General features: G+C 39.5%; 1 protein-coding gene across 1 annotated transcript in view; it reads left to right on the top strand.

Annotated features, from left to right (window-relative positions):
- LOC308198431 (uncharacterized protein) overlaps positions 1 to 12,805 on the top strand; it is a 115,619-nt gene extending 102,814 nt beyond the window's left edge. The window contains exon 20 of the mRNA XM_080600813.1: positions 8,937 to 12,805. Within this exon, the coding sequence (XP_080456939.1) occupies positions 8,937 to 9,056 (120 nt within the window). The 3' untranslated portion in view covers positions 9,057 to 12,805. The remainder of the gene's footprint in view (positions 1 to 8,936) is intronic.
- The last annotated feature ends 3,662 nt before the right edge of the window (positions 12,806 to 16,467 follow it).

The raw sequence follows: 16,467 nt of genomic DNA, 5'->3' as shown, positions 1-16,467 counted from the left end.
TGTCCTTTTATAAGATATCTCACAGGAGTAATAATAAAACTGATCCCCATATATGAGAGACTAAAAGCATTTGCATCAAAGCTTCTCATGTGCAGAAGGCACAGGCATACTCTCCATGAGAGTTTAGCTGATTTCTGGTTCTGCCACAGATCCTGTTTTTGTCTTTGGGCAACTTCTTTGATCTCTGCTTCCTGCTGTCTTGGGGAAGAAGTATGTAACTTTTGTGCTGGCTATTGAGGTTTTAGTTCTGTGACAGAGGAACTGGGTAAACATTATGGTGTTAGTTTTTGATTTTAAGGGGCTAGGGGTGTCCCTAAGTCCCATGTGAACATGAGCTATAATTACAAATATTGACTTTTAAGGGACATGTGTGCAACCCAGTTGAAGGCTACCAAACTGAGGCTATAGAAACTTAATGTATTCAAATGGTGCAGTGCTGTGTGTAAGAGGATATGATTTAAAGTAATGCATTTTAACACAGCATTATACACTTGCCAAAATGATTTTCCTTAGTTAAAGTCCTGGTTTTAAATGACAGTACATCAAGACACATCTTGAATTAACTTGGCCAAAAGCTTCTTGTGACAAATAGCTGGTGCAGCAGTACAGGGTACAACTGACTCACACTCTGCAGAGATACCTTTTCCTGCCTTGTATTTTGGACATTTCTGTGGGTTGGTAAAGATGAAGCTTGACTTATGAATGATGTTTTGAGCTGGACATTGCTTCTCTATGTGCAGATGAACAAGAGGGAGAAAGTATCCAGCTTCCCTGTCTGCACTGGTGGTGTTTAGAAGTACATGGGGGAGACAGATGGTGACTACAGAGTTGAAGACTTTGTAAGGGCAGTAGAATGCAACTGTCCTATGCAGAACCAGCTACTCCAGTAATGTGAGAAGGTGTGAGACACATCTGAGTCACCACCTACCACCAACCTCCTGACTCTGAGCCAGAGGTGTAGAATTTGGGCAGGAGAATGGCCAAGGGACTGAGGAGTCCCTGGCCTGGCAATGCCAGGTGATCAGTTTGAGCTGCCCCAGGGAGCCCCATTTTGGGGAAAACTTCCCTTGAAGCAGTGCTCAACCAGGATGTTCCTTTCGTTTGTAACATCAGGGCTGGGACCTTGGTGTTCAAGTGTCCCCCTCTAAAGGCTAGAAAAGTTTGCTTTCTGCACAGAGCATGACAAGCCCCGCAATACCACAGTCGTTCTCAAATCAACAGTCCTTACAAATGGCCTCCAAATCCAAGGAAATATTAATTACGACCAAAAATACAAATTTAGCAGACAAGTCTTTTGGAAAAAGTGATTTATCTGACTAAGCAGAATTATTAATTATCAGTTTATCAGTAGCTTGACATAAAACACATAATTATATTGGCAAATCATTTAGTAATTAGGGCACAAGTTAATTGCTGTCATTCACCAGCTGCATAAAATCTCCATGAGGCAAACAATGGGACCCCAGTGGGGTAGAGACAATTTTAGCACACTTCTTCAATTAATAAAGTTGAAACTATAAAACCAACATAATTGCAGTGGTTGACAAGAGAGTGTGTGCATGAGTATGGGGAGAAATGAGGAATAAGAGTTTTGACAAACTAATGGCAGTAAATTATCAAGATTTAATGATTTCCTAAAATACTTCTGTTTTGAGGAAAACCATAGTCTAAAAAGAAAAAGAAAGGAGAGTCAAAAGTTGTACTGGAATAGAAATGAGTGGGTGTCACTGGGTTATTCTGAACAAATCTGTGGAAAAATGAATGCCTGGTATTTATGGACTTCCCATAGGGCCAAAAAGAATTTATGTGATCTAAACAAAAAAAATGAAGTATCTTCCTACCCGCTTGTTAGAGTTTTTGTTTTTGTTTTGTTTTGTTTTGTTTATTTGATTGCTGCTGTTGCAAAACATAGTCTGGCTGGGGAGTTTGGGCACTGAACCGCTCCACAACCTGACCGTACTTGGCCAACAAGAATTCTGAAATAATGAATTAACTGTTTCTTGCCACTCAGCACTATCTTCAGATATAACAGTTTCTAAAAACTTAATACGTAGGAGATACTTTTCCTCATAGGTTTTGTATCTTGAAGTTGATTTCAGATCATGATTGCCTTTTTTGTTTTTTAATATTTATTCAAATTAGAACAGTACTTCAAAAAGCAATAGCTGAGACACCAAATATTTATGAGACTCCAAGAGCTGGGAATAAGCAAGCAACCAGCACATGTTGCCAGCTTGGCAGTAGCTGCAGGGACTGCAAAACAGAACACACCAGGAAGCAGTGCTCCTCCAGTCATGGTTCTGTGTCACATCTAATTCCCTGCATCACCATTGCCCTTGGTTTTAACTGACATTAGGTGATGATGCAGCCAGGTAAACTCAGTTGAATTGGCTACTCAGAAGAGATTAGCAGAGCATTCAGTTTATTTTCTTTCCACTGGTTACACCCCTATTTTGAACAGGTAGCAAAGAAAAGAAAATGATTTAGATTAATTCAATTTATCTTTTGGTATTTAACATGAGAGTGAAACCACCTTCATGCCTGCACATGGAGAAACAGTCAACCACAGAGAAACCTGTGGGTTTCTGGTAGTCCTCTGGAGGAGTCTGTCTTTATGCTGATTGCAGAATATGGCCAGGCTGCTTATAAAGCTCAGTCAAGTGTCAGGCTACCTGGACTGAACCTAAGCAGGAAGATCTAGATCTGGTGAAAGGGAATGGATTTGTCAGGCCATTGCTGATATCTGTTTGGAAAGGTAGGAGTTGTATATCTATCAGTTACCTAGAGTTCTGCTTCACTGCCCTGTTGAATCACTGGTAACTTGTATCTCCTCCTCCTCCTGTTTATCATTTGCACTTCTATCCTGAGCCAAACTAGGACTTGTTGTGTAAGGTGCTGTGCAAACACAGAATGGGAGATTACACAGACAGGCAAAGCAGATGATCAGGGCACCCACCTTTGAAATGACTTGTCTGGGTCCTCTGTCAGAGTGCTGGGACTAGCACACACTTCTGTCCTGTTCAAGGTGCCTTCAGGTACTTATGCAATGTGAAAAGCTTTTCAGTATGCATGGAAGTAGGAGAATCCATCACTATTAATTGGACTGTTCTCAGGTAATCTGCTAATTTTCCTCAGCTTTGTGCAAAGACATTGAAAAGGAGAGACAGAAAGAAAGAGACTATAGCAGTTTTAGAGTTTCACTCCAATTAGACCATTTCCTGATATTTTAGATAGCAGAAATAAATGTGAAATGTAGATGGAATATTAATAATCTAAAATTGGCTTTAACATTTAAATCAAAGTACTGAAAACAAGGCTGGGTCAACATGTTTCAGGCAAGAACTTTCCTTGTAAGAATCCTCAGCCATTTGCAAAGGAGACCCTTTGCAGAGGTGATGGCACATATTCAGCTGTGAGAACTGGAAGTCAAAGAACCACAGGTGTTGGCTAGCTAATAGCTGTTAAATCACCCCCTCCTCAGGTGAATCTTGTCTTTTTGTCATTAGCTTTAATAACAATAGCAGTCATAATGATACCAGTGTTTAATTAACAGCTAAAATGTCTGAAAAGTTGGTATTGGAAGATATCTCCATTTTGTGATGACAAAAAAAAAAAAAAAAAGATCAGTCTGACTGTTCTGGATTGCTCACTCTTAAATGAGGTGGCTGAACAGTGATGATGCCTCAACAAGTATGTGGAACAGTGGGTTAGGTTCCCTTGGCTCACTCAAAGAAATCTTAAGCACAGCATGGAAACAGGCTAGGAAGAATTGGTCCCTATGTGGCAGCATGGGCGAACAGACCAGGTGAAAGTACTGTACTGTGAATGAAAAATGGCTGGAAAACCATATGGGGAGAATAGCTGTCTGTAGTTAAACTGGAAGGATGTATTGAGAGGGATTGCACAAGCTGCTGTCCTGAAACTATTCTTAACAGTTTGAATGATGGAATAATAATATGATCATTAAACTGAGGCTGATGTTGAATGAGGTGATACTCTAAATGTGCTGGAGAATGAAAATGGAGACATGATTTGGAAAAGGAAATAGCATGCAATTCAACAAGGTGAGTGTAAGTTTCTCTACTTGGCAGGAATAATATGCTGTGCAAACACAAAGAAGAAAACAGTTAGCCAGGTACTATTTCTAGGACAGTGGGAGTAGAGAGGATAAAAAATGAAGCAGTTTCAGACAATGAAAATAATGCAGATCTCATTCTGGGATACAGACCAAGGAGGTTTCCTGCAGCATGTGTGGTATAACCATCTCTGGGACCCAGTAAGGCCTTACTGGGATGCCAGGTTTAAGTTTGGTCACCATATTTCAGGTGGTGCAGATGAGCCTAGAAAGCATTGGGAACTTGAAAGCTGCTGCCAGGAAATTTGAAGAAACTGAGTGTGATTAGCCCAGGGAAGTGATAACCGAATTCAGTGTGAAAACGGGCTTAACTTGTAGTGAACTATTTATGTTAGATGCCAAGAAAAGATTTCTAACAGTAAGGTAGTTATGCACTGGAAGTAATTATCAAGGGAGGGTGGTGATTTACCATTGCTGAGGTCCTGAAGTGCACTTAGGTGTGAAAGAACACTTTGGGCAGTGCTGAGGCATCAACAGGGCTGGGAGAGGCTTATGAAGCTCTCTCAGACTCCCTCTTCCTCTGTGATTCAGTGATCCAGCAGAAATATGAATTCTGAAGATGGTGAGAGAAACTTTTTCCTTCAAAGTTTGTGGTCCCTATTTTGCATATCTAAAGGCTACAGCTCAGCTCTTAGATGTTTATTCCAAACAAAGTTAACTCCTGAAGCTTTCTTAGCGTGGCAAAGCTTCATCAAGCGCCCATGCGTGTAGGTGGGAAAATTAGCTAGCTAATTAACTGACATTCGCAAATGGGTTGAAGAGAGCACAGAAATCAGCCACTTTGGAAAAGCAGAGAGATTTAGGCTCATACATTAAAATCTCCACTGGGACCATTTCATTAGTGTCGGCACAGGGCAGAGCGAGTCAGTCAGCGGCGTCCTGTGCAGCACACTCAGATTTGCTAGTCTAAAGCAGAAGATCCAGAAGACCGCCCAGAGAAGCCAAAAATGTCTACATCCAACACACAAAAGATTAAAATCTTCTTGTCTGAAAACCAAGTACAGATAAATTCATTCAGAGAAGAGTATCCACACCCTACCAAGCCCACATTCAGCTATGTGTGATATCCCTAGGAGGGCAGACATAGGGTGGAGACAAAACTATAGATCTGGGGTGATCATATCAACTCCTTGTCAATCTGAAATATAATTAGGATTATTCCTAAAGGCATACTCATCTGTCATTCAGGTTTTGTGTTCAGAGGATGGCAATTAAGTGCTATTAATATGAGAAACTCATTGATCCAATCACTGCTTGTGCATGATTTGCACAGACATTAACCTAGTCTAGTTTGGTCCGTGAACATGATTCAGTTATGCATATAATAATGATGATGATAATGACAGTAAAAATAATATAGTGAGCACTTATTTCTTAAGCAATGCTCATATCTATTTATAAAAGCACATTTCACTATGCTAAAAATGTTTGAAAAATTGCATTTTTTTCTTTGTGGAATTCTGAATTAGTTTTCATTCCACAGAGATAAGCAAGTCACTTTATTTATTTATTTATTTATTTTTAATCCTGCTTTCTATACTGCTCTCAATTCTTCCATATCCTTTTTCTATTTTGGCAAGCTTAAAGAAAAAATAAATCCTTTTAAATTTATCTCTGTTTTTCAAGCTCCTCTTTTTCCAGGTACTTCTTAGTGGAAATGATCTTGACAAATGTTACAATTAAAATGAAGCAAACCAATACAAAATTATTGGGGGAAAAATACTAAGGAAAAAAAAAAAAGAAGAAATACAAATATTTTTTTAAAGGAAGGCAAAAACATGACAAGCTATGATAAAGACACATGTTAGAAGAGTCGATTAAAAAAAATTCCTAGAAAAAATATGACTAGTTCTACACCTCCCAGATATGAGTTCTCCTTTATACGCTTAGGGATTTGAAGAACTCCATACTGTCTTATGGTATTGGATAGCAACCTCCAACTGTTTGTTATTCTACCCTGATTTAAGATTAGAAGATGAAACCAAACCCAGCTGAAATTGCAAGACTAGGCAGGAAGCATACTAAAATATTATTTGCGATACAACAACACCTGACCTGTAAAAATATCAAAATCAAAGACCCTCATGCCCCAACTACTTTAACCACTGCTTAAGTGTTCACCTGCTTTCTCTCCATCCCTCAAAAAACTCTTACTCTAAACTCATAACTTGTGATTACTCCCCAGGCTTAAAATTTTGCAGGTGCTTCTGTGCTTTACTGAACTGAAGCCATAATGAACATTTGACATCTAGGACTATTTCTGCAGTTAATAACAATATGTGATATGCTATAGGAACATTCATATCCATCTTGCTTGGATAGAAGACAAAGCAAGCTCAGGGGAAAGAAATCTTAATACAGTAATATCTTAGACAGTGGCAGAAAAAAGCAATGAAAAATACTGGCACAGCTAATGCCTCTTTGTGCAATTATTCCCACTTTTATAAGTTTGCCCCTGTGTGAAAGTTTTCTCCTTTAAAATGGGCTGGCAAAGATAATCCATTAATTCAACAGCACTGGAAAGTTAACATTTTTTCCCTTCATTAGCAAGTTCAAAATTGCATTTTATTTCCATTTTGATGAGATTTTTATGAGTTAGAAGAGATGAAGTTGAACCCCAGGAGCTTAATGGACCCAGAAAGATCGCAGATACAGGATTGAATTCAATGAACCGTGAGGAGTTTAGTAAATTAATTAAATTTAAGAAAATAATGATTTTTTTGTCTGCTGGATTAAAAATGCTAAAATGCAATGAAAAGTTAATTTAATGATAAAACTTTTCCCCTAAATTTATTTTGCATTTGTATTAAATAACTTCTGCAAATCTTAAAAAGAGGTAGAGGACTTGTAGAAAAATAATTATTAAACTGTTTCCTGATTCCCTACTGTATCCTGAAATCATTTCAGTCTAAAGACTGTCATTTAGAATTGTGATTAGACTACTTCGGGGTGTCTGTAGGGCTTTCCAGACCCACACCTCCTCTGCAGCTCTTTGATGGTTCATGTTGCAGGAGCAGCTGAACTGATGAGAAGTGGGGCTGATCTCCTGAAGTTTGTAGCCCAATATGTTCATGTGTCTGTGATGCAAAGACATGAGGTTATGAGCTATGAGACTTTCTAGTGACAGAAACTCTCATCTCCCCTTCCAAATGAAAAGGATGAAGGATTAAAATTTGTTTATTAAGCTGTTTGTGTCCCAACAGTAGGGTGCTTTTTTACATCTGGTATAAGTTGCTTCTTTATTTGGTTCCACCCAGTTAGCACTTTGTAGCATTTCTTACATTGTATTTCAGACAAAAGAAAAATCCAATCTCCAAGACTGTCTTCATGCACTTTTTACAGATGAAAACAAACAAAAAAAGCAACCCCCTAAAATAAACATCGAACTGCTAAATAAAACTTCCACCTTCCTCAGCCCAATCAGATGCATGAACCTAGCAGATCAGTGAATGTGTTGGAACAAAATCTACTTTAATTCTCAGTAGCTTAGTGGTTTTGTTGTTGTTGTTTTTCTTTTGTTCTCTTTTCACACGTGATGTCAGACATTGCAGAGCCAGCTCCTGCCACGTCCGCAGCCTGTGTGATACTAAAGCAAACACAGATAATTTCAGCAATTAGCAGAGGATGTTAGTGTCACTGTGGAAACAGTGACAAGAAAACCTGCCACGAAGAAAGGTAAAAAAATATGATTAGAAAAGCAGAATCAGCTCAACGGATCTTCCTTCTTTTCTTCCTCATGGGAAAACCATTGCAAAGAGTGACATTTCTAAAGCCTGTCATTATTGATGATGTGACGTGATGATGTGATGTGATTGATTCAGACGTAGCCATTGGAGGAATATGACTTTATTCTGCATCCCAAGACAATGCATTAATTTCTTTTAAAAGAATGTTTGCCTTTGTCCCTTGATTAATGACCTGCCACTCAACAGCAGCTAACCAGTCTTCAAGGCATGGCTTCCAACAAAAAATTAATCAGTGACTGAGAAATAGTGTGACCAAAACCAGAGAGGTAATCTCCTAAATTCTATCTGCAGAAGAATGAGTTGAAATTAGTCAAATAGTATCTTCTGTTCTGGTTGATGATCTTCACAGAGCATTGCTCTTTGGTGGAGTTAAGGCAGAGAGATGGGCTCCAAGGTCATTTGGTGTTGCTGAGATCCTATGGAAACCACCTTGGAATTGTAGTATTTGACCAGGACTACCAGATAGCACTGAACTCAAAATGCCCAAGGGCTGGGTGTTCATATGGCACGAGCTGCTGCTGATCATAAGCTGTGCTTATGCTTCATGAGTAGATAAAATGATAGCTTGGTTTAAAATGCATGCAAGACTGGTAGAAGATGACAGTCTATAGTAAAATGAATGATGCCAGGCATAAAGAATTGAATATGTATGTAGGGAAAGGGGACATTATTTGGATCCATTGGAATGTGGACTTCTGGATACCTTGTTCCACTGTGCATTGCTGGTCACAGGTGCACCACATCAAGCTCAGTTCCTGCCATTCTGCAAGAGTGGCAAAACCAGGAAGGACTGAATATATTGGTGGTTAAAAACAAGCGATAGGCTTAGGATCTCAGTCCATGAGATTTTGTAGAAATTGCTTCTTGTGAAGTCTATCGTGGGATAGTTGAATATGAGTCAAAGTCACTGGGTTTCTATCTGTAGCCAGTGAGAAGGGGAGAAACAGTAAGAAGAAGGTGCCTACAGTTTTAATTTTTGTTAGTCCTTGTTGAGTTAAAAAAAAAAAAATCCCATGAAAATGAACCCTTTGATATTTGGCATTTTCTCACTACAGGTGCTGTGCAGAGCATGGTCAAGACACCTTTTGGTCCTTTGTAGCAGAGAGCCATCAAAGACAGGCCTGAGGACTGGATCTAACTTGGAGACCGATTTTACCCCCTTTGTGAACAGCTAACTGCTGTACAGGCAGGAACGTGGGTGTTTGTGATCTCTCAATGTGGGTTGTGCAGGCAGGCACTGACTCGCATTAGTCCCCCCTCAGTCTACTAGGGAAGGAGGAGGAATGAGAAGGCCCACTGCATTCAGCAGTTGAGAGACTCTGTTGAGAAGATGAAAATGTCCCTCTTTCTAACTGCAGTCAATGCAATGTTCTCTGCCAGATGATGACTGGCTTACTTTAAATTCGCTGTTTTTCTTATTTTAAATTACTCTAAACGCACAGAGTGCATTAGGACTGTTTTCTCATTGACTCCTACCTCTAGGGATTTAAAGCTCATGCCCTCCCCACCCAAAATCTTTATTTCATATATAGCTGTTCTTTTGAGCAGAAAGATGAGCTGCAAAATTAACAGCCACCTAAGATTGTATTTGGACAAGACAATGTCAGTTTTTGTTTATCACCTCAGTGTGTTGCACCACATTAAGTCAAGTTCAGTGATGTGAGCTGTCTCAGCTGCACAGTGTTGGGTTGCAGCAAAGCTCAGGTTGGAGCCAGGCATGTCTAAGCTTCTTGTAGTTTATTTTAAGTGAACGTCACCTAGTTGCTATTCACTGTCCTTTACCTAAGGTCTGTTACAATAAAATGTATTCCAGTCCAACATCTTGAAGTGTGCAGAGCTTCATTCCAGAGGCTGGTGACTTAGACAACCTCGAAGAAGCAGCAGGCTTCCTCTGTTCTTGCCATTTCTTATGAGCATGAGGTATGTGACCTCTCATGTGAGGGAGGGATTGAAGAACACAAGGGCACACATAAGTTGTGAATTCTTGTGTGGGAATGTGCTCCTTAAAAGTATCAGACCAAAGATGAAAAAAAAAAAAAAAAAAAGGACCTCCAAGAACAGCATTTTTTCAATCCTTATCATAGCTCAGAAGGTCCTGTTTCCATGCTGGTGTTGTTGTAAGCAATGGAACTATTCCTCAGAATGAGCATTTTAAAACAAGTCATCTAATATCTTGCATAGAATCACTATTTTGATTGTTTTAAAGAGCTTTGAAGCAGTGTGTGGCAGTTTGGATAATATTTCTGGGCTCAGTTTTTGAATTCTCTTTGATAGTAGGAAATCGCTATGTGGATTCCTGTTCTTCTGAAAACTCTATAAGGGAATGTGGAGTTTTTGCTGTATTTATTTATTTTTTCTTTCATATGCTTCCCAGAATTGGAGAGAAAGGAAATATTTCTACATTGCTAGAATAGGGCTAATGCAAGGATTGCAATGGGAATGATAAAAGTTGATAGTCATCCATTAAAATGAAGCCTGCTTGACAACAAAATACCTCAGCTCAAGATGAACCTTTCTTTCAAGTCTAGCCTCTCAGGCAAGGTAGAAGAAACTAAATAATGAATCAGATACTGAGAAATTTGACCGCTCATCAAGGCTTGTCAGGGAATGCCCTGACTACAGAGATTAGAGGTTAAAAATGTTCCTTCTCTGGCCGCGTCTGAGGAGGTTTTAGCAGGGAAGGTCAGTCAAAAGAACAGTCATACACTTCTGTTCAGAATGGAGTAATTTCCTTGATCCCCTGTAGAAATCTAATCTAATATCCAAAAATAAAATAAAATAAAATAAATGCTCATGGCATACCTCCTTGCTAGGAAAGTGAGCAAATTAAATGCATAGAAACACATATTAGTCTCACAAAATGTCTGTTTTCTTGTACTAGATAAAGCAAACAGGTCTTGAGGTGCTTGTATATTTATAATAATGTGTGTCATCCAAGTAGTTTGACTCAGAAATGTTGTGAATAGAGTCTGGAAAAGGATTGCCTTTCAGGTTTGAGGAGCCCAAATGAGACTACTTGGCTATCAAGGTCCCATTTACATAAAGGAGTAAAGAAGTCCAGAAAATAAAATGCAGATGACAAGGGAAGAACCATTATTACTTTCTACTCAAGACAAATGGAGCTTAAATGGTCTTGGGATCAATTGAATAGGTTCCTTGGCTGTGGAACATTATGGGGGCTATAACACAATTGTAGTTAAGTCCTGCTGTTACATGCTCCCACAAAAGTGGTTTGAAGTCACCTCACAAAATGAATAGGAGTGTTCCTTCCTGCCTTGATACTTGCCTGGCTTCCTCAGTCTTTGCAGATTAAGCATGTCTGTCTTCTTGGTGTGTAAAGATTTCTAAAGAATGTTCCCTCAGCTGCAATATTACCACAAGATATTTGCTTCTTATCAGCCACATGATAGATTGTATTCATTCCCATTCAGGTAAATCTGGAACAGGAGCTGGGATGTGGGTTTCACATACCATTTTAATTTACCTTTTGCTGCCTTCTGAGCAGTTACCAGCAATTCTATTTATACTGCAGTCATAGAGGTTGTGCTCTGTTTCTTGTTCTGCTTTTATTTTCCAGGTGAAGAATAAGAAAGGAGTTTTTTGAAGCCTTTTACCTATTTTCAAATGCACCACTATCTTCCTGCAAAGTTAGAAGTAATGGTTAGAAACTCCAATAGGCTATTATCAGACTGATGCTGAGAATAAAATAGGTAGGATAAAGCTTTGATGGAGTCCTGAAAACAACTGTAACTACTTGTAGCTTAGAATTATACCTGCAGATTACCCAGATCTCTCTGAGTATGTTACAGTATCTGCCTTGATCTTGGCCACTTACTATCAGGTTTCCATACCAGTAAGCAAGATTTTGCAGTGAAGAAACAAACCTGGCTCTCATTAGAGTCACTGGGAACTTGTCTAGTCTGTGGCCACTGGGATTTGGTTTAAAGTCTCCATGTAAAGAAAGCAATGGATCCGACATTGTCTCATTGTGCTGGTGGTCCAGGGGGTGAGTGAATGAATCCCTACAAAGATCTCTGTAGCACAACACAATTTTTCCAAGACACAAGCAGCAGGGACAAGCCATAGCCAGAGCTCAAGATACTGACCTTATTTTATTGTTTTTCTTATTATTAGGCTAATCACTCAAAGGAGACAGCTGCTGTACTCTAGGGTTATGCCTTACTGCCCTTGCCGGGAAGGCAACACAGCTATATCTTTTTCAGGAAAGGAGAGGGAGTCACAACACATATGCTCTGTGTGTGGTAGTGGCTCCCTAGCCTGAGGTTTGTCTTGGGACCGTGCAGAGGTTGGTGGGTACAGAGAAACCCTTGTGATAGGGAGCCAGGCAGGGGTCACAAGTAGTTTAATTACCCATAAAGGGAGAAAAGGAGACATCACATATCAGTAGAACATGGTTGCCAGTGGCATCACTGCCAGTACTGCTTGGTGCATGCAGTAACCAGTGTTGGGGTAAGAAGATACTTTTTAGAGGACAATAAAGCAGGACAGGCCTGTCACTCTCCCTCTCTTCCCTCACTCCCACCCATGGCATTTTCAGAGAACAGCGTGCAGCTAGAAACTCCTGTTCTGGAGCTGGAAGGACTGTGTCTGTCCTTGGGCAGTGAGGAACTAAACCCTGAGGAGAGAGAAGTGAGCTGTTGAGTTACATGCAACACACTTGCTGCTGCTCTTTATATTCCATACCCCGGTGCTTTAACCAAAGTAATTTAAACGTCTCAAGCTCTGGTGCCCCCATCACTATCCCAGGCACATTATTTTGCAAGCTAACTTATCTCACTATTTGCAGTTTTCCATGTGAAATTCATGAGCAATTCCCCCTCCCTCCCTCCCAATCCTTTAATTTCACTGATTTTTTTTTTAATTTTTTTTTTGCTACATACTCTCTTTTTCTTTCCATGTCTCCTGTCTCTCACCCCAGCTCCTCTCCTTTTCCTCTGTATAAACAGGGCATGGCATCTAGGATTTTTAAAATGCTTAATCAAAGGGAGCTTTGATCACTTGCTTAAAACTAGGTCTCGGTAGTACATTCATTGCTAGGACACTAATATGGGTTAGAAAGCCACCAGCTGCCTACAGCTGGCTTCCTGCATCCCTCTATTCATATTCCTATTCCTTACCACCTTCATCATCTAGAAAATATTTTAGAAGGGAACTGAGAACAAAATTCAGAAGATTTTTTTTTCAGTCTCAGTTCTCTAGAAGGATCTGTAATGAGCAAGCATTTTCTTCTTGACCTTTACATTGCTTGATAAGACAAGCCAAATTTCTCAAAAGATGTAGACTTCACAGATCTTACCATCTCAAAAACCTTTGTGGTTTTAGATATTTCTGTATCATTGCTTTGAACATGCTCAGGGGACATAGCAACCATTTTTTTTCCAGTCATCTCCCTATTACTTTTGGCTATTAAAATCCAACTCTAACTCTATTGTATTTAGTAATCATAAGGGAAAGGGATCTAATTATTGCACAATGAGAAAGCGCATGTTTAACAACTTGTTTTGGCTATTAGGCCCTCCTGGAGTACCCAGTGAAATAGCATACAAGCATGTATTATGCCAGGCTGAAGAAAATACGGAAGCAAATGCAAGATTGCTGGAAAGTTTAAAAATGGTTACTTGCTCTTGGTAAACCAAACAGGTAAAATCATCCTCTATATCATCATCTTAAAATAAATAAATAAATAAATATGCATAATGGTCTGCACAGTTAAAGATTTGAATACACTGGGGTTAGTAATGATACACTGTGATGGGATAGACACAAACAGGATCACTTCAGGAAATGTGGAAAAGGAAATGTTTATCCTATACATTTCTATTTTCCACCTTGGCATGTGTTTTAGCTGCTACCATGACTCAGAGAACTGTATCATCTGAGCAGTGGATGGCAGTTAGGGTGAATACAGGAAATGTTGAAGGCAAAGCTCAAGAATAAACCATCATGGAGGAAGCAATGGATTCCCTGCGTGGTTTTCAAGATACCTGTCTGGGGACAAACAACAGGAACTAATGTCCAATGATGAGTGCCCATGGTGGCCTCAACAAATAAATCTGTGTGTAGCAGTGATCAGTAAGAAGATGATGGGGTCAAGTCTATGAGGAACAACTTCTTCACTCAAGGAAGAAGCTTCCTGTCCCACAGAGGTTATGAAGGTATGGCAGCACATCTCCACTTAAATCCATAATGCTGTGAGGAATTTTCAAGCTTCTGGAATTATGTACTGACATAAACTGTTAAACTGCAGGTGAATTCAACTGCAGACAGTTCAGACTGTGCACTGCTGTATGGGTTTTAAGAACAGCCTGTCAGAACTGTGTAGGGCCCAAGGAAGGTCTTGTGAAATAAATATCATGGTGGTGATGGTGGTGGTGAATAGGATACGTCTCACTTGGACAAGAATGAAAATAGTGTTTTGCCATGCTTGCTGGCACAGAATAGAAAGAAGACTGAGGAAGTGACAGTTAACTAAACATCTTGGGTGGTGTGGAGAAAAATCATAACAGGATGAAATCACCTCTCAGGATAGAGAAGAGTAAACTATTTTCTTACTGCACAGTGCTCCAAGCACTTGCTAGATGGCACCTGCTACCTATTCACAAGCTCATCAATGTGATCCTTAGTAGATCAAGGAAGAGAATTCAGTGCTCAATACTTTCGTATTGTCTTTGGTCTTCGCTGCTGGAATTTACATGTTTTCAGGTTGCCACCTTAGGATCTTGTCTTGTGATCCATCTACCACAGACAACCCAACTGTAAAATTGATTAAAAACAAGAACTTCTATGAAATGGAAGAAAAGGAACCCAAACAGAAACCCTAACCAAAGAAAGATTTTGAAAGAGTACGTCATAAAAGCGAAATATAGTGACTCTGTCTGAGACCTTGCTGCAGTTTATACAACTGGACATCAAGACTTAACCCCTGGAAAGGATGGCTACCACTCCAAGTGATCAAACCTCAGATGTTTATTTTTCATTTTTTATTTATTATTATTATTTTTTTTTTTATTTTGTACTCCTCTGGATGCACAAAGCACTCAAAAATCCATCAGGCCTGGGAGAATGCCCCTGTGAAATGGGGTACTTTGTTGGTATCTCTCTGTTCCTCCATGTCTCTCAGTTGTGCGAACTTGGGGTGCAGGAAGTTTGAGACTGCTTTCCCAGTCCCAATAAAAATCAAACATCAGCTGATATAGTCTTGTTACTGATGGAGGTTAGATCTTCATCAGTAACACTTGTAGCACCCTTCATGACCTGTGCATTCTTCCTGTTGTGCTGCTGCTGATTTTTACATCCCCATTGATGGAAAGTGACTGGAAATTAGCATTCACCCTGATCCATTTCTTATTCAGAAACAAATGTACTCTGTCCTTTCAGAGATGTCGGTTTTGGGTGACTAAAATAAAGCAGCTTAAAATAAATTATGATAATGCACACTCCTTAAAATACCTCAGAACTGTCTTGGTGGGACCTAATGATAAATATAGATTTTCTTGCATAAGCTTCCTTGTGGATTAAAGCTCTACTTCTGCACATGAGGCTATGCCAGTATCAGTCAGCACCTGACCAACCTAGGAAATTTGTCCATTGCTCCAGAACAGATATAATTATTCAGGAAGTCTGTTTGAATAGAGATAATAATGCTTGAGGACATATATCCTTAAGTAGTTTGGACCCTTTGATTGTGATCAACATTTACATTTTCTTATGAGTTCTTGACTTTTCTTGCAGACTGGCACACATCCTTCTCATCAGAGCTTCAGCTGACTGTGGCGGGGGTCCCTATGGTTCCACTATTCACCCAAGGTGGCCTGAGGGTTCATTATTGACCAAAGATTGGAAGTTTAGAAATTTATTCCTTGAGGTAAAATAAGGAATTACTCTGCTCCTGTTCTTGTCCTGTTTACAAGAGAAGGGTTAATAACGGTATACAAAGAAGCAAGGTTTGTGGTGAGAGGCCATGTATTTTAATAGAATTTAAAAAACAAAACAAAACAAGCAAACAAACAAGCAAACAAACAAACTAAAAAACACAGGCTAGCATCTGAGCAGAGAGACTCTTCATTAAGCCTGACTCATATCATTGGACAATCACGGTTACAATAAACTTACAGCTGAAGGAGCCTTATTATGACAATCACAGTAGTAACCCCCACCCTTTGTGTTGTATTTGGATAAGTGCTAACATATCTTAAATTTACAGCAGCAGTTTAAAGGTTTAATTAGGACTGGTGTCTCATTAGCCTGGGCACGAAACTAACACACAGCTGGAGGAAGTTCTTGCCCCAGATAGTGAAGGTTCAGACCAAGGTCACTGAAACCTTTGGCAGTGGATACTGGCATCCTAATCCTTTTCTGCAGCAGGAAAATCTCTGTTCACAGGAGGTGAGGCACTTCAGTGTCTCAGAAAGGCTGACCGTGGCAATTTAAGTGAAGACAATCAGGATAGTACTGGTACATCATATTTTCATATTAAGCCAAAATTTTCCTGAAAGGCTGTTTGAAATTTTGGGTAATGCAAAGATCTACTAGATGTAGAGTAAAGGAGTACAGATTCACATATTC

Source organism: Anser brachyrhynchus, assembly GCF_964034855.1.
Source record: "Anser brachyrhynchus genome assembly, chromosome: 7".
NCBI classification, from domain to species: Eukaryota; Metazoa; Chordata; class Aves; order Anseriformes; family Anatidae; genus Anser; species Anser brachyrhynchus.
This window is presented reverse-complemented; position numbering and strand designations above follow the sequence as displayed.